This window comes from Bufo gargarizans, chromosome 6 (assembly GCF_014858855.1).
Source record: "Bufo gargarizans isolate SCDJY-AF-19 chromosome 6, ASM1485885v1, whole genome shotgun sequence".
Taxonomy (NCBI): Eukaryota; Metazoa; Chordata; class Amphibia; order Anura; family Bufonidae; genus Bufo; species Bufo gargarizans.
In genome coordinates, this window is record NC_058085.1 from 23695666 (window position 1) to 23714823 (window position 19158).

A 19158-nucleotide genomic window follows, 5' to 3' on the forward strand; every position below is an offset into this window, starting at 1 on the left:
GCCCTCATAAGTAACACTGCCCCAACCGTGTTAATGCTCCTCAACAATGCCCCCATTATTAGAAGAGCCCTCCCATCTTAATAATACCCTCACAGAGTCCCAGTAGAAATAAGGCCCCCTATTGTTCCCCCAGTGGTAATAAAGCTCCCTACAGACCCCTCAGTAGTAATAAGGCCCCCATGGTGCGCTTAGTAGTAATAAGGCGGATCTATAAGACCCTCCTATAGAGCCCCCAGTAGTAATAAGACCGCCTATAATGTCCCCTGGATCTGCAGTGCCCCCTGCAGTTATACTCCTCTCTCCACAATACAGTCCCATGTAAATAACATCACCTCTAACGCACAATCCCATGTAAACATCACCCCATAAGGCTACTTTCACACTTGCGTTCGTGCGGATCTGTCCTGTACTTGTACAGGTCGGATCCGCACCGATAATACAAACTAAGGCATCCGTTCAGGACCGATTCGTTTGTATTAGATTTGAATTTCTAAGTCCCAATACGGATCCGTCCTGACTTACATTGAAAGTCAAAGGGGGACGGATCCGTTTACAATTGCGCCATTTTGTGTCAATGCAAAGGGATCCGTCCCCATTGACTTACATTGTTAGGCTACTTTCACATTAGTGTTCGGGGCTCTGCTTGTGAGTTCCGTTTGAAGGCTCTCACAAGCGGCCCCGAACGCATCCGTCCATGCCCTAATGCATTCTGAGTGGACGCGGATCCGCTCAGAATGCATCAGTCTGGCAGCGTTTGGGATCCGCTCCGCTCAGCAGGCGGACACCCGAACGCAGCTTGCAGCGTTCGGATGTCCGCCTGGCCGTGCGGAGGCAAACGGATAGTCAATGGGGGCGGATCCGTTTGAAGGTGACACAATATGGTGCAATTTTCAAACGGATCCGTCCCCCATTGACTTTCAATGTAAAGTCTGGACGGATCCGTCTGCGGCTACTTCCACACTTAGAATTTATTTTACAATATAATGCAGACGGATCCGCTCTGAACGCAAGTGTGAAAGTAGCCTAAGTCAGGACGGATACGTTTGGCTCCGCAGGGCCAGGCGGACACAAAAACACTGCTTGCAGCATTTTGGGGTCCGCCTCCAAAACAGAACGGGGGAACGTACGGAGCCGAACGAATGCATTTGCATCCATTCAGAATGCATTGGGGTTAAACTGATGCTAGATCCCATGTAGATAAACATCATTGCCCCCCCCCCCCCCCACCATCCACTTTCAACATACAGTCCCATGTAAATAACATCACTCCCTCCCCCAGCCACCTCAAGCACACAGTTCCATGTAAATAACATCCCTCCCTTCAGCCCTAACATACATCCCAGTTAAATAACTACAACTCCCAGCATTGCTTTGCCTCTCCCTTCACTTACCTCTCCTCATGTACAGACATCACCATTAGGCTCCTCCTCTTCACTCCGGTCCAGTCCTGCACTGGTCACATGATGGTGACATCATCCAGGTCATCCTATCACAAGGGTCCAAGGAGGGTACACCTGAGAGGCTTGGCCTCAGGGGTGCTGGCTGGCTTGGCCTCAGGGGTGCTGGCTGGCTTGGCCTCAGGGGTGCTGGCTGGCTTGGCCTCAGGGGTGCTGACAGGCTTGGCCTCAGGGGTGCTGACAGGCCTGGCCTCAGGGGTGCTGGCAGGCTTGGCCTCAGGGGTGCTGGCAGGCTTGGCCTCAGGGGTGCTGGCAGGCTTGGCCTCAGGGGTGCTGGCAGGCTTGGCCTCAGGGGTGCTGGCTGGCTTAGCCTCAGGGGTGCTGGCTGGCTTGGCCTCAGGGGTGCTGGCTGGCTTGGCCTCAGGGGTGCTGGCTGGCTTGGCCTCAGGGGTGCTGACAGGCTTGGCCTCAGGGGTGCTGACAGGCTTGGCCTCAGGGGTTCTGGCTTGGCCTCAGGGTTGCTGGATGGCTTGGCCTCAGGGGTGCTGGCAGGCTTGGCCTCAGGGGTGCTGGCAGGCTTGGCCTCAGGGGTGCTGGCAGGCTTGGCCTCAGGGGTGCTGGCAGGCTTGGCCTCAGGGGTGCTGGCTGGCTTAGCCTCAGGGGTGCTGGCTGGCTTGGCCTCAGGGGTGCTGGCTGGCTTGGCCTCAGGGGTGCTGGCTGGCTTGGCCTCAGGGGTGCTGACAGGCTTGGCCTCAGGGGTGCTGACAGGCTTGGCCTCAGGGGTGCTGACAGGCTTGGCCTCAGGGGTGCTGCCAGGCTTGGCCTCAGGGGTGCCGGCTGGCTTGGCCTCAGGGGTGCCGGCTGGCTTGGCCTCAGGGGTGCCGACAGGCTTGGCCTCAGGGGTTCTGGCTTGGCCTCAGGGTTGCTGGATGGCTTGGCCTCAGGGGTGCTGACAGGCTTGGCTTCAGGGGTGCTGGCTGGCTTGGCCTCAGGGGTGCTGACAGGCTTGGCCTCGGTTGTGCTGACAAGCTTGGCCTCAGGGGTGCTGGCTGGCTTGGCCTCAGGGGTGCTGACAGGCTTGGCCTCGGTTGTGCTGACAAGCTTGGCCTCAGGGGTTCTGGCTGGCTTGGCCTCAGGGGTGCTGGCTGGCTTGGCCTCAGGGGTGCTGGCTGGCTTAGCCTCAGGGGTGCTGGCTGGCTTGGCCTCAGGGGTGCTGGCTGGCCTGGCCTAGCCTCAGGGGTGCTGGCTGGCTTGGCCTCAGGGGTGCTGGCTGGCTTGGCCTCAGGGGTGCTGGCTGGCCTGGCCTCAGGGGTGCTGGCTGGCCTGGCCTCAGGGGTGCTGGCTGGCTTAGTGTCACGGTCATATTGGTGTTTGATGTGACGAGGTTGCCGTGCAGACTGGTTTCCAGGGGGAATGTGTAATTTGCGGTTTGCACGTGCACTTCCCCTTTAAGGTGTGCCTCCTTTCTGTTTGGTGAGCAAGGGGTTAATCTTCTGGCTAGTGGGGATTAAAGTATTTCCTGGGTGTGGCCGCAAGCTTGATATAAGCTTGTGGCTTGCTGGCTGGGTGCAGTTTTACTACAGCCTTGCTTGGTGTCGGAGCTTTGCTTCTTGCCTGGGTGTTCCAACCCAGTCCTTGAGGGCCACCTTATGGAACATAAATTGTCCTCCCTTGTGTACGCTCCTTGTACCCTTACCCTCATGTGTGGTGTGGGTTTATGTTCTGGGTGTGTGTAGCATTTTGTTGGCTGTTACATGTCTGGGCAGCTGTTGGTGTTGGTCCCTGCATGTATGCTATACGGAAACCGGTATGTTGATACCTCCGTGAGGGGGCTGGTTTCCTGGAGGGATTAACCATTAATAGGGCTGTTTCACACGAGCGGATGCCGTGTGTGACATCCGCTCCGTGAAAGAGTGCCAAGACCCGATGCGGACAGCAGAAGCACGGAGCAGCAACATGATTGATAATGCTCCGTGCCTCTCTGTGACCTCTTTACTACGAAATCACAGTGAGATAAAGTTGTCACTGTGATTTCGTAGTAAAGAGATCACAGAGGGGCACGGAGCATTATCAATCATGTTAATGCTCTGTGCTTCTGCTGTCCGCATCGGGTCTTGGCACTCTTTCACGGAGCGGATGTCCCGCTCGGCATCCGCTCGTGTGAAACAGCCCTTAGTCTGTATGCAGCGTTGCCTGGGGCTGCCGTGCTCCTTGCGGCATAGGGTCCAGGCAGTATCAGGAGTGCTGGATACCTGTGTGTGTGTGTGTGTGTGTTGTCTGTACAGTATCCTGTTTGGTGTGTAGGCACCTGTACTTATGCTTGGGTTCCAGTCGTGGTGGCAGCGGCAGGTAAGTTAGTTTTCCAGTGTTCTTGGCCTCAGGGGTGCTGGCTAGCTTGGCTGGGCAGAAGCAGTGTGGGAGGCCTTTTTTCTCCAAGCACTCCAACCTTCTGTGTGCAAGTCCCCTCCCCCTCTCACTCTGAGAATTCCTTTGGTCTTTCTTCAGACCTGGTGATTCTGGGGAAGACACAGCAAATCCTGCCATATATCTCCTCTAACAACCATGAGGCCTGTCACTGCCTCGCAGTCACCATACAATAATAAGAATGAAAATAGTCATAGGAAACAAAATGATCAAAAATTCAATGTATCCAATAAAAATATTTTATATTAAGTCCTCAATTATAAAACTAAAACAATCCAGAGCTGGTGGGACATACAAAGAAGAAAATAACCAAGAATTCGCCCACTGGTAAATTCATGTGAGATGAGTGAAGCACATGACTTCTGCAAATACAGGGGTGGCAGGGTCCCCACTTGTTTGGTTTATCTACAGGTACATTTTGGTCAGGGGGTACAGATTAAGATGATATTCCTTTAGGAGGGCGAGTAATGGCTTCTAAGTAATAAGGCAATCCTCACCTGGGTCATTTGTTGGGAGAACTTGCACATTACTGATAAAACCCAGTAAAAGCTGATGGTTTCTTTACAAGCTCATATTTGATGTTATTAATTTTACAAATACTTATAAAAGGTAGAACAGACGGGGCTGGAATAGGTAGATAGTTATCTTTTTATATCAGGCCCTACAGGTTTATTTTTTTATTTCCTCACACCAAACATTTTGGTTTAGAGGGGATATATATATATATATATATATATATATACACATGCATTCAATACAGGAGACAATACGTGTTTGGGGAGCTCTCACAGTGGTCCCAATCATCACTGCAAGCCCTCGGCCACCCCTGGTAACTCAAAGCAAGGTTCTGTTTTATCTCGCTGTAACAAGGGGTATCTGAAGGAATAAAGCCAGTTAGCGACACTGACTACCATAAAAACACATAAGGGAGGTCACTAAAGGGCCAAGCATGGAGATGGCTTCTCTCTGTGAGTTTTTTGATGTCTAACAAGATTTGATTTCTGCTTGAAACATTTCCCACATTCTGAACATGAAAATGGCTTTTCCCCTGTGTGAATTCTCTGATGTACAACAAGATATGAATTATGGTTAAAACATTTCCCACATACTGAACATGAAAATGGCTTTTCCCCTGTGTGACTTCTCTGATGTACAACGAGATTTGATTTACGGTTAAAACATTTCCCACATTCTGAACATGAAAATGGCTTCTCCCCTGTGTGAATTCTCTGATGTTCAACAAGAGCAGATTTCTGCTTAAAACATTCACCGCATTCTGAACATGGATATGGCTTCTCTCCTGTGTGATTTCTCTGATGTACAACAAGAGCTGATTTTTGCTTAAAACATTTCCCACATTCTGAACATGAAAATGGCTTCTCCCCTGTGTGATTTCTCTGATGTATAACAAGACGTGATTTATGCTTAAAACATTCACCACATTCTGAACATGGATATGGCTTCTCTCTTATGTGAGCTGTTTGATGTTTAACACCTTTTCTGTAACTTTTATTCTGTGTTACAGTCTGTGATGAATCAGATCGGACCTGTTTAAAAGGATCAAATAAAACATTTTTGCTGTGATTGAATGAAGATATATCTTGGATATTGGCATGCTCTTCATATATATGTTGTATGATACCACGATCATCTAATTCAAAATCTGACGATACCAGATGTTTCTCTAAGTTCCTAGTACAGTCATCTGCCAAGAACAAAAGACATTTTATTATTGATAAATAATATACCAAAATATTCTATTGACATTTTTTTTACATTTCAGTATAAACAAAAATCCATGGCACAAAATACAATAATTAACTGACTAAAACAGTGGTGGACAAAAAGATCACAATCTAATAATAGATCGAGGGGCATAACTAGGCCAGGTTGGCCCCCACCTTGAGCAACTTCCCTGCAACCTCTACTAAATCAGTCATTTTAAATACATATAAATAAAACATTTCCTAGCGCTGGACAAGAGGCGTTGAATGACCCATTAGTTCCCCACACCATAGTTATCTCCCCTGAGTCCCTTTCACAGTAGAATCCTGTTTAGTGCCTTCAGGAGAATGCCCCCTTGATGTCTCCAAACAGTAGTTATGCCCCCACACAATAGTTATGCCCCTTACAATAATGCTTCCCCTTAGTGACCCCACACATTAGTTATGCCCCCTTTGTGTCCCCTTCTACAGTAGTGCTGTCCCTTAGTGCCCCTTACAGTAGTGAAGCTCCTTATACTGCTTATACTGTGAATAAAATTAATAAAGTACTACCGAGCACATCATGCTCTTCCAGTGGCAGACGTGATGTGATGACGTCATCTCTCCTGCTGAGCTGAGGAGAGCGCACAGGCCGGGGGATTATCTCTGGTCTGTGCGCTCTCCCTTTCAGCCCAGCAGGTACAATGACATCACTGTATCACACCTGCTGCTGGGGGGAGTGCAGGCCGGGGAATGAGACCTGGGCTATAATGGATGACAGATACAGCATCTGGACTTGGAGGGAGGAGAGTAGAATGGACAGTAGGAAGCTCAGTCCTGTCACTCTCAAGTAAACAAATGGATGGCACGCTCCATAAAATCGTCCTTTTTTCATGGATTAATATTTAGTGCCTGCGATTCATATACAAAAACACCATCCAATGATAATGAAATTTCTATCACTACAGATGAACTATTTCTTTAAATTAATTTCAGGTGTAATTCTGATGAATCAATCAGAAGAGTCAATTAAGGAATGTTAAATAATATGTGATCCAGTATAAGGCCTCATGCACACGGCCGTGTGCATGAGGCCTTACTTGGTATTTAATGTAGAAGATTTGTTCTACTGCCCACTGACACCATTTATACTGATACAAAAGAGCGATGGAAGGTCCCACCAGATACCAATGGCCATCTGACCAATGATTGCTCATAAAATCTGTCAGATAATCTGTTGGTGTAAATGCACCTTTAGATATAAACAGCAGATCTTGATGATTTGCTTCCCAAATGCATTCAGCATGGCAGAACATTCCTCAATCATTAACCCCTTAGGCCCAAAACAGGCTGGTCACTTACTGACCAAGCGGTTTTCTGCCTTTTTTCATCGTCGCGTTCCAAGAGATATAACTTTTTTATTTTTCCATCTATATAGCTTTATGAGGCCTTGTTTTTTTGCGGGACAAGTTGTAGTTTTTAATGGCGCCATTTTGGGGTACACAACTTTCTGATTAACTTTTATTAAATATTTCTGGGAGGGAGATGGGAAAAACAGCAATACTGCCACAGCTTTTTTACATTATAAATTTTACGCCGTTCATTTTTCGGTATAAATAACACATCTTTATTCTATGGGTCAGTACGATTACAGTGATACCAAATACATATATTATTTTTTATGTTTTTTTTGTTATAAACCATTTTTATTGCTTTAATATATCCATGCACAATTAAATGTAGACATGTCACATCTTGAAAAAGGACAGAATACATGTATAATAGCAGTAGATTAAGTGAAAAGCAGGCATTTTGTAATCACATTGCACAGATATCTTTTTTAACAATCCAAAGAACTAGAAAGTATATTGCATTACTTAAAGTGTCTATAAGTTTTCCATAGGGACCAGATGTGAAGAAAAGTGCATATGGTTTTAAGTTCCCAATGGGAGAGTTCATCCAAGTGATAAAACTGATCAACCTTATTAACACATTGGTCTACAGTAGGCGTCTCAGGGGAAACGCCAGAGTGTGGGGATCAGGAGGCGGGCTGCCGAAATTAGAACGGAGAAGATGGTCACTTTATGGGCGTCTTCTCCGCGGATGCCAAAGGATAAGAGCAATTTCAGGAGTGCAAGGAAAATTGGATCTACAAAAAGTATTGCTTAGTCGGAAAATGGTTTTCCACCAAGAGATGATCAAGGGGCAACTCCACCATATGTGGAAGAATGAGCCTCGGCTAGTTCCACATCTCCAGCACTGGTCTGAAATATTGGGATAAAAAAGGGAAATCTTGTCTGGAGTCCTGTACCTTCTAGATAGTACTTTATACCCATTTTCTTGCACCCGAACACAACGTGAGAGTTTATGGGGAATGTTAAAGAGTTTGGTAATCTCCGACTGGGAAAGTTGTCTTCCCAAGTCTTTCTCTCATAATCCTATTACAGCTGGTTTGACATCCGTGGGGGAGAGAATACATTTTTTTTATATAAAGTGGAGATCAGTTTAGAAGGGTATCTGGCAGTGGTCACCAAATTTTCAAACCACTTTGGGGTGTCTGGGTGTTCAATGATTTAGCTCTGAGAGCAATTTATTTTCTGAGGAAACTGAAAAATAAAGTGTGAGAGGTATGGACATTAAGACTCTCTTTAAGTAGAGATTATGAAAGAATGCAACCATTTTTATCAAGTAGACCAGTTATTAGCATGGAAGAAGATCTGATTCCAGGGGGACAGGAGTCTCAGTTTCCTTGGGGCAAGGGAGATTATGTCTCTGACTTGAAGAAGGTGTGAAGGTAGGGTCAGGGCAAGATGACTGAAGGAGAACCACTCTCACACCTTTATAGTGGTGCGCATTATAGGATTTGGGATAGAAGAGATGGCTGGGATTGGCCAGTCCGCCAGCAAAAGGGCCCTGAAAGTAGAAAGGAGAAATATATTTTCCATTGAAAGCCAATGTTTGTGATGGGAGGGTCTGAGCCAATCAATTACTCTACACAGATGTATATCCTTCATGTATAGTTCAGGGAGACCTATTCCACCTAGGTGTCTGGGTTTAGTTAAGGTCGAGAAGGATAATCTAGGCTTCTTTTTCTGCCAAATGAACTGGAGGATGTGCGAATTCAATGACCAAAAGAAAGATGTCTTGGGGTAACTAAGGGCATCACCAAATCCTTTCTACCAAACCAGGACAGGGAAGGATAATCCAAAGAGTCCAACTGAGCAACATTGGCCGCCAGGAGGGGAGTATAGTTGAGGTGAAATAAGTTTGGAAGGTGGGAGGTTAGTTTGATGCCCAAATAAGTTAGGTGTCGGGAGGACCAGTTGAATTGGGAATTTAATTGGAGAGCAGAAGTAAGGGTAGGAGAGAGGCCAATATGTAGGATTTGGGACCTTTGTGGGTTTACTGTTCAGTTAGAGAGGAGCCAAATCTTTTTAACAGCGAAATTATTAATGGCATGGATTTAGTGGGGTTTGTAGTGAGGATCAAGAGATCATCAGCGAAAGCAGCTAATTTTAATTCTTGTGGTCCTATCTTTAATCCAATAATGCCCTCTTCTTGTCTTAAGGCTTGTGATAGGGTTTCCATCACTAGAACAAATATGAGGGGAGAGATGGGGCATCCCTAGCGTGTTCCATTTTTGATGGAAAAACGATCTGAAATAAGGCTATTGAATAAAACAGAAGCAGACGAGTTTACATATATCGCAAACACAGCGTGAACGTAGGGAGTAGGGAAGTGAAATTCAGATGGTGAACATAAGGTGCAAAAGACAGGAGAGTGGTCTGAGATGGTGAGACTTCAGATTCTCACATCTGCACATAGGTGTATTTGGTCTTTAGGAGTAAAAATATAGTCAATCCTACTGTAGGAGTTCACTGGAGCAGAATAAAAGGAATAATCAATACAAGTAGGGTTAAGACATCTCCATATGTCGATGAGTCCTAAGTCATATAGTCTAGAGTTTAGTTTATTCAGATTTCTGGCAGAAAAGGAAGATCTCTTGTCACGGGGTAGCGTCACGGGTATAAAGATAGAGTGGAGGTGCACCCCCTGAGCTGCCACCCGGTCCCTGCCTACTTGCACCACCCGCCCTAGGTGATGGGGCGCAACTGGGCGACAGTCCCTGACTTGAGTAAGTGCAAGCAGAGAGATAAGGACAGCAGGGAAGCGGACAGCAAGGTACAACCAAAAACGGAAGGGCGAGGCGGGTCAACTAGCCGCGGTCAGTCCAGGAGGTCACGTCAGTATGAGGGAGGAGACAGAGACAGATCCGAGAGCGGGCCGAGGTCAAAATCCGGGAGGTCACGACAGTACAAGAGAAGAGGCAAAGACAAAATCCAAAAACAAGCCAAGGTCAAAATCTGAGAGGTAGCATCAAGGTTCAGGGAGCAGGCAGAAGAGGTGTCAGGAAGTAGGAGTCAAATCCAAAAGGTAAGGGTCAAATCCAAAGGTAAGCTAAATAACAGTAATAATACACAGCCTAAGGGACCAAAATCACAGGCAACCTGTAGCCAGCAGGTTGCCTGTATTAATAGTGGGGAGTGAGGGTCATGTGACGTGGCCTAATAGTGGCCAGTGAGGGTCATGTGACGTGACCAACGTCACATGACCGACAGGCAAGTCGAGCACTGAGTGATCAGCTCGGTGCTCAAGGCAGACCTAGGAGCAGGTATCCTCCCAGCTAGTAAAGGAACGAGGCCGAACACAGATCCTCTCTCTCAAAGCTAAGCAGCAGGTCTGCGGCTGATGGGAAACAGAGTGCGCCTTCAGCTCCCCGTTACAGTACCCCCCCTTTTACGAGGGGCCACCGGACCCAAGCCCTTGGGTACAAATCTACCAGGATGCTCATCATTAAACTTCTTGATGAGCCTCAGGGTGTGGATCTCAGTAGCTGGGACCCAAGACCTCTCCTCGGGTCCATAGCCCTTCCAGTGGACCAGGTATTGAAAGGAGTTCCTAACCTTTCTAACATCAATAATTCTAGAGATGATGAATTCCTCCTGACCTTCAACCTCCACAGGTGGAGGAGGTTTTTTAACCGGAACCACTGGTGACACATATCTCCACTGGTGACACATATCTCTTAAGCAAAGACTTATGAAACACATCATGTATACGAAAGGAGTCGGGTATCTTAAGTCTAAAGGACACTGGGTTAACGACCTCAATAATATTGTATGGTCCAATGAAACGCGGAGAGAATTTCCTAGAACACTGTTTCAAAGCAAGATTCTTAGTCGACAACCACACCTTATTGTTGAGTACAAAATTTACCCCCTTGGAACATCTCTTATTGGCATGTTTACACTGGGTTTCCTGGGCCTTTTCCAGGTTCATTTGAACCTGTGCCCAGACTGTGCACAGTCTAGAGGTAAAAGAATCTGCCTGCGGGTTGAGTGAGGATACAGAGGGACTAGAACAAAAGCAAGGATGCAAACCACTGTTACAAAAAAAGGAGACACCCCCGTGGAAGAATTAATTGTTAATAGCGAACTCTGCCAACAGGAGGTATCTCACCCATAAGAGTTGATTATGTGATACATAGCACCTTAGAAAAAGCTCCACTGCCTGATTAACCGTTCCGTCTGCCCATTGGTCTGTGGATGGAAAGCAGACGAAAAGGATAAAGAGATGTTGCATCTTCGACAAAAAGCCCTCCAGAAACCATAAACAAACTGAACGCCTCTATCAGAGACGATATTCTCAGGGACACCATGCAGACGTACCACATGCTCAGTGAACAAGGATGCTAAGGCTACTTAAAGGAACAAAGTGCACCATCTTGCTAAAACGGTCAACCACTACCCTCACCACTGATTTCCCCTCAGAAGGGGGCAGATCAGAAATAAAATCCATGGAAATGTGAGACCATGGCTTGCAGGGAATGGGTAGTGGTTGTAGTCCACCAGCGGGAAGTGTTCTCGGGGTCTTAGACCTGGCACAAACATCGCAAGCCAAAATATAAGACCGTACATCCTTAGACAAAGTGGGCCAACAGAAAGACCTCAGCAGCAATTGCTTAGTGGCACCAATACCTGGATGACCAGAGAGCATGGAGTCATGACATTCACCCAATAATTGAAAACGAAAGCACTCAGGAACAAATAACTTATCTGCCGGTGTTTGTGGAGGAGCAAGTTGCTGAGCCCGTTGAATCTTAGAGGAAAGATCCGCAGAAATTGCTGCCACAAAGATGCTTGCCGGCAAGATGGGTTCCGGGGGGGTGTCAGGAGGTTGGACGGCATTAAAACTCTGGGACAAGGCATCTGCCTTAATATTTTTACTTCCTGGTCTGAAAGTAACAGAAAAATTAAAACGAGTAAAAAATAGGGCCCATCTGGCTTGTCTAGGATTAAGGCGTTTGACCGCCTCAAGAAACACTAAGTTCTTATGATCGGTGAAGACAGTAATACGGTGTCTAGCCCCTTCTAAAAAATGCCTCCATTCCTTAAATGCCCATTTTCAGGCCAATAATTTGCGGTTTCCAATATTGTAATTTCTCTCTGAAAAAGAGAACTTACGAGAGAAGAAGGCGCATGGCCTTAAATTAGTGAGGTTAGAAGACCCCTGAGAAAGAATGACCCCCACACTATCCTCTGAGGCATCAACCTCCACCACAAAAGGTTCCTTGGTATCAGGCTGAACCAAAACTGGAGCCATCTGAAAACAATTTTTAAGGGTATCAAAGGCCCAACAGGCCTCCAACGACCAGTTAACCAGATCAGAACCTTTTTTAGTTAAGTCAGTAAGGGGCTTGGCAATAACAGAAAAATTCTTTATGAATTTACAGTAAAAATTGGCGGATCCTAAAAAGCGTTGGAGTGCCTTTAAGGATGATGGTCTTACCCAGTCTTGGATAGCCTGAACCTTACTAGGATCCATTTTAAATGAATGAGGAGTAAGAATATAGCCGAGATAAGGAATCTCTTGAACTGCAAACACACATTTCTCTAAGTTAACAGATGATTCTCCCTGAGGATTTTAAGAACCAATCTGATGTGAGACACATGAGAATCCCAGTCAGGTGAAAAGACAAGAATATCATCGAGATAAACAATCATAACTTTGCCGATGAGTTCTCTAAAAATGTAATTCATGAAATTCTGAAACACAGCTGGGGCATTGCAAAGACCGAATGGCATAACAAGATACTCAAAGTGTCCCTTTGGAGTATTAAAAGCAGTTTTCCACTCATATCTCTCCTTAATACGAACTAGGTTATAGGCTCCTCTCAAATCAAATTTAGAAAACCATGAAGCACCCAAAATCTGGTTAAACAAATCAGGAATCAACGGGATAGAATAATGATTTCTAATAGTGATTTTATTCAAATTTCTATAGTCAATGCAGGGCCTCAGACCACTGTCCTTTTCAATGAAAAATAATCCTGCTCCCAGGGGAGAGGTGGAGGGCCTAAAATGTCCCTTCTTGAGACTCTCCTGGATATAGTCTTTCATGGCCCTGCACTCAGGACCGGAAAGATTATAAATCCGTCCTTTAGGAAATTTGGACGGGTACCAAGTCGATAACACAGTCATAAGCCCTATGGGGAGGGAGAGTATCTGTCTCAGTGGTGGAAAAAACATCTGAATAATCAGAAATAAAATGAGGAATAATATCTGATGAAACCCCAGCTTGAACCTCGGTTAAGCAAGAACTCCAGTTAGGCCCCCATCTCTCTAACTCGCCTGAACTCCAGTTAATGACCGGATTGTGTTGCTGAAGCCAGGGCATACCAAGGACTACCTGAACAGGAAGATTCTCTAAAACAAAGAAAGAGCATTTCTCTGAGTGGCAGACCCCCACACACAGGGTAACCTCTGGGGTACGGAGTTTTACCGTGCCCCCTAGCAGGGGGGTAGAATCGATGGCGACAACCTGGATCGGGGTGGACAATTCTAGTATAGGAATTCCCATTTGTTCAACAAATTTGCAATCAATAAAACTAAAAGCTGACCCTGAATCCACAAAGGCATTTCCTGACCCCTTTAAGACTCCAAAGGCAATAGAAACCGGAAACAATAATTTACTTCTTACCACCTCTGGGAATACCTTGTCCTTGGATCCTTCAGACTTGGACTTTCCAGAAGGCGGAGCTTTAGGACACTGACGGATCCAGTGGTCGGGATCCCCACAATAAAAACAAAACAAGAGCCCCGACGACGGTGTAGCTCTCTTCGAATCATCCCGAGTTGCATGGGCTCATCCGAGTGCGCCTCCATCTTGGGTTCAATGGGGGAAACCTCAGGTTGAAGAAGGGTATGAGGAGAAAACAAATTCTCTCGCTGTCTCTCTCTGATCCGTCTATCTAGTCTGATGGCTAGCGTCATGGTCTCCGCTAAAGAGTCAGGACAGGGAAAACAAACCAACATGTCTTAACTTCTCAGTCAAGCCTGCCCTAAATTGACATTTGAGCGCTGGTTCGTTCCAACCCCAGGGAACGCACCACTTGCGTAACTGCGTACAATAATCCTCCACGGGATGATTCCCCTGAGTGAGGGCCTTAAGATTGGATTCTGCCACAGAGGCTCGGTCTGGTTCATCATAAAGAACCCCTAACGCCTAGAAAAAGAGGTGCACAGAATTAAGACAAGGGGAATCCGGAGGCAAAGAAAAGGCCCATTCCTGGGGGTCCCCTTGAAGCAGGGAGATGATAATACCAACCCTCTGTGGATCAGGACCAGAGGAGTGAGGACGTAGTTGAAAATAAAGTTTACAGCTTTCCTTGAAAGCTAAAAAACCGATCGGGTAATTTAATGTGTGGTTCCACCTGAACAGTGTCGGGAGCAAGAATGGGGGGAGTTCGGACAGTCTCCTGAACCTGTAGTCTCTCCCCAAGTTCCAGTACTATTTGAGCAAGAACCTGCACATGTTCGGTGAGGCTCTGTAGGGGTCCATGCTAAATCAAGGCCTGTGATTCTGTCATGGGGTAGCGTCACGGGTATAAAGATAGAGCGGAGGTGCACCCTCTGAGCTGACACCCGGTCCCCTCTCCCTGCCTACTTGCACCACCCGCCCTAGGTGACGGGGCGCAACTGGGCGACAGTCCCTGACCTGAGTAAGTGCAAGCAAGTGTTCCACATCTAAAGTGATAAATAAAGTAAATAAAACAAAACGGTAGTATAACAGTAATGAAGCAAATAGCAACATTATTAACAATGTGAAGGTTTAAGGCTTCTTCAGTGAAGGGGAAAGATGGGTTTGACCCAAGGTAAAGTTCTTGCTATTTTTGGGATCAGAGAAGATAGGAAGCATAGACTTCAGGAGGGTGGGGAAGGGGGAGAAGGAGGGGAGGAAAGGAGGGATTGGGACGAGAGCATATGAATGTAGAGACATTGGTATCACATGTATAATCTTAACTATAAGAGTGAGTGAGAATTAAAAGGTGAACCCAGTTATCTTACTGGGGGTCATGTTGCCGCTGCGGTGCTTCATGCAGTGTCGCTTCGGAGTAGAAGATTTCTCCCAGGGGGTCATCTTAGGGAGGTCCGGTAGAGAGGGGATTTCAGACACCGCCCCCCAATTTGCTATGTCCAGTGGAGAAATCTCCTGTCACGGGTAAGGAAGGTACAGAGGAAGTGCACCCCATAAACTGCCACCCTCAACCCTGACCCTGCCTTCTTGCATCACCGGCCCTAGGTGGCAGGGCGCAACTGGGCGACGGTCCCTGACCGTGTAGAGCAGAGTGAACAGAGAAAGAGAGGAACAGACAGCCAAGGCAGAAGGCAGTACACAAGACTAAGGCAAACGGATAGACAAGGAGGTAGATAAGACAACAGTACCCAGTGATGGGAAAGGCAATGGCGGGTCAACTAGCCAAGGTCGGTCCGGGAGGTCACATCAATACAAGGGATGAGGCAGGAGACGAAATCCGAGAACAAGCCAAGGTCAAATCCGAGAGATAGCGTAGGTACCAAGGGAGAGGGCAAAGCGAGGTCAGAAAACAAACAAGGTCAATACCAGAGGTCAAGTAGGAAGCAATAATAATAGTACACACAACCCTAGAGACGAAAATCACAGGCAACCTGTAGCCAGCAGGCCGCCTGTATTTATAGTGGGAAGTGAGGGTCATGTGACGTGGCCAGCATCACATGACCGACAGACAGACAAGTCGAGCACCGATCAGCTCGGCGCTCAAGGCAGACCTAGGAGCAGGTAGCCTCCTAGCTAGCAAAGCCGCCCTGGGAACGAGGCCAAACACAGATCCTCACTCCCGAAGCTAAGCAGCAGGTCTGCGGCCGATGGGAGGCCGAGTGCGCCTTCGGCGCCCCGTTACATCTTCATAATAGAAAATGCTTCTTGCAGATCAGTGTATGAGGCACTCTTAATCTGTCTTCCAGAGTACTTGAAGGCTAGGCCAAAGGGAAAGTTCCATCTATAGGGGATCTGCGAAGATGATCCGTAAGGGGTTTAAGGATTCTCCTCTTTTTCAGGGTAATAGGAGAAAGGTCCCGATATATTGAGATAGAGGATTCGCCATAGGTCATGTTATTTGATGCTTTGGCTGCATTGAGGATTTTTTCTTTATCCATATAATTCAGAAATCGACAGATAATGTCACTGGGTGGTTCAGAGTCCTTTGGTTTCGGTCTAAGGGCTCTATGGGCCCTTTCTATGATCATAGGAGATGAGATTTTCCAAGAGGGATTCAGCAATTTGTTTAATGGTGGACATCAGTTCTCCGTTAGGCACTGTTTCAGGTATGCCTCTGAACCGGAGATTATTCCTCCAGCCTCTGTTTTCCTAATCCTTTGTAGCTGCATATAGATAATTTATATGTTGTTGGCAGGAGGCGAGGGATTGGGCAACCACTGAGCAGTGTTCCAGGGCGGCCTGTTGAGTAGCTTCCAGGGATTCTACCCTATGGCCTTGTGGTAATGTGAACAGTGCTGGAAGGTGTGTTGTCCCACTTCAGGTACCTCAGATGGGTGAGACAGATAAAATCCAGAGAGTGGCAGTAGTCTCAGCAAAGCATAGTTTGCTGAGACATTTCTGTATACATTTTCTGAGCTGGATTTTACTTGGACTGGTGGCTAGGCTTGGTAGAGGGAGTTCCCAGTCCACACCCTTCCAGTACGGGTTTTCCTTTCTACCTGAGGTGATAATAAGTAATAAGGCTGGCATAAAGCGCCTCAGAGTAGGTCAGTCTGAGGAGGGAGAGCGAGACTGTTTTGTGAAGCAGAGGCTCTGTGTGTGGTCTCAGTCAGGAGGATTGAGGGGCCACAAGGCTTTGAATAGCCTGAGGTTTGGAGGACCTAGCGACACCTAGAGAACGAGGGTTGCACACCCAGCGTCTGGATAACTATTGGGCCACACTCCCCCAAAAGGTACTGGAGTTGCCACAGCCTGGAGGCTGCAGTATTGATGTTGTCTGAGGAAAGCCGCATATGTTGTCCATGTGTAAACTGAGCTCTATGAGTGAGGTAGGGACGTATTTTGTTTAGGTAGCGCCTAGACGGGCAGGAGTTTATTTGTGTTTTAAGTGTTGGCGGTGCGGGAACCTCACCCCACCCAGTGATGTATAACTGGACTATCCTTTATAAGAAGACTGTCAAAATAAATGCACAGTTTGGACATGAAAATCCGTTGTCTGGTGAGATATCTGTGAGTGTGACCCCCTGAAAAGAGACGATCCCTTACAGGCCTATATTCTAAATTTCATGTGTCAGCACCGAAAGCTCCTGTTTGAGAGGAGACAGAGCTTCTGCCAGGGCTTGTTTTATGAATCGCCTGGACACAGGTAAGGTGCGAGAGCTTTTTGACTCACCCCCGTTGCTGTCTCACTCGGACAGGCCTCCTTCTGTATCTGTGAGAGAGCGCTCTTCTGCCAGCGCCATCTTGGTTTCTCTAGTCGCAGGCGCTGCAGCCTGTTTCTTAAGGAATTTCGCCATACCCGCTCCCGGATTAAGTCCCTTCGGGATTACAGCAGGGTCAGTGGGTTTTTGTCCTCCGATCTTCACCATTTTGAAGTCTGTTAGCCAACATGAGCGGTTCCCGTTGCAAGAGATTAAGCGGAGCTCAGCAAAGCATGTCTTCACAGCTCCGTTTTACAACTTTTTTGCAATAAAACCCCTTGTTTAAAGAAAAAATGTTTTTGCATTGCCGCTTCCCAAGACCCATAACTTTTTTCTTTTTCTTTCCTTAGAGTTGTGTGAGGATTTGATTTTTGCGGGGCGGCTTGTATTTTTCATTGGTTTGATTTTGGAGTAAATGGTGTTTTTTGATCGCTTGCTATTACATTTTTTCGGTGGCAACAGAGAATAAATAAGCAATTCTTTTTATTTTTTATGGCGTTCACCGTAGGGGATAATTTATGTGATATTTATGTAGTCCGGGTCATTATGGACGTGGCAATACCAAACATATGGGGAGAGTTGATTTTTGCAATTTGTTTAATTAATAAGTGTATTTTCAATGGAAAAAAAGTGATATTTTTTTAAGGGATTTTTTTTATTGAATAAATGATTTTTTATTTAATACCATTTATTAGTCCCACATGGGGACTATAACAGACATCTTTTTAATTGATTTTAAAATGCAAAGCATTATACTGTCAGTACTATTCTGACATTGACCAACAGGCTGCACCAGAGAGGCGCAGCCTGCTGGAAACTACTCAAGGCTGGTCTGGGGCCTACAGGAGCCTCCACATACATCGACACATACATACATGCTCCCTCTGTCAGCACAGACCATGCGGCAGACGCCTCTTTGCTCGCAGCATGTAAACTGTTAAACAGCCTGGATCGGCACTCCTGCCAGTCTGGGATGATAGAGCAGGGCCCGGGTCTCATTTCACTGCCGTAAAAAGGTGTATGGGTGGTCACTAAGGGGTTAATAACCCCATTGATAGCATGTCAAGGCACGTAGGTGAATTTATTTATGCACGTGTGAGAAATACACATTAATACAGATTTTTTTTATAATTTTTAGGAAAATAATGTAAGCCATATATTGTATTGGTATCCTGTTCTCAGCAACTTCCTGGTAATTAGTGCCTATACTTGTCCTTTCAAAGCCAGTGTGAGCGAGTACTGTCTATCTGGACAACGGGACATTAGCATATCAAAGGTACTGTAGTTGTCAATTTCCTAAAGAATGGCTGACAATTGTCCAGTAGGTGGTACATGGCTAGTGGGGCAGGAAATGCTGGAATATCCCAACATTCCAGCTGCTTCTATCAGTCTTCAAGAGTTCACAGAAAATTACTAGAAAACCATAAGGAACAACCAAAAAGATGAGTCCAAGCCATATTCTAGACAATGCTAGGACTGGCTGCTAAGCAAGGAAGGAAGAAGTGAAGAGGCAGAAGAGAGAAGGAGAAAAGAAAAGTGCTACAGAAGAGGAAACCTGGAGGGGCCAGAGCAAAGACTGGAGAGACATGAGAAGACCTCTGTATAGTAACTACACTGTACTGTAGAGGGATAGGAATTTGTGGGTTACCAAGTGGTCTTGGGAGTAACATTATTATTAGTAGTAATTATTAGTAATTGTTATTGTGTACAAGTCTCTCCGTATGTGATATATATGTTTGTTCCTTTATACTTTCATATATACTCATCAATAATAATAATAATTATTATTATTTATTATTATTATAATATCATTATTCCCATATTGCACAATATATC

The 19158-nt window shown here is 46.3% G+C and overlaps 1 protein-coding gene across 1 annotated transcript in view; it reads right to left on the reverse strand.

Annotated features, from left to right (window-relative positions):
* Positions 1–4079: 4079 nt before the first annotated feature.
* Positions 4080–19158, reverse strand: part of LOC122940412 (zinc finger protein 260-like) — a 127413-nt gene continuing 112334 nt past the window's right edge. Inside the window, exon 6 of the mRNA XM_044297082.1 lies at positions 4080–5293. Coding sequence (XP_044153017.1) covers positions 4757–5293 — 537 coding nt within the window. The 3' untranslated portion in view covers positions 4080–4756. The remainder of the gene's footprint in view (positions 5294–19158) is intronic.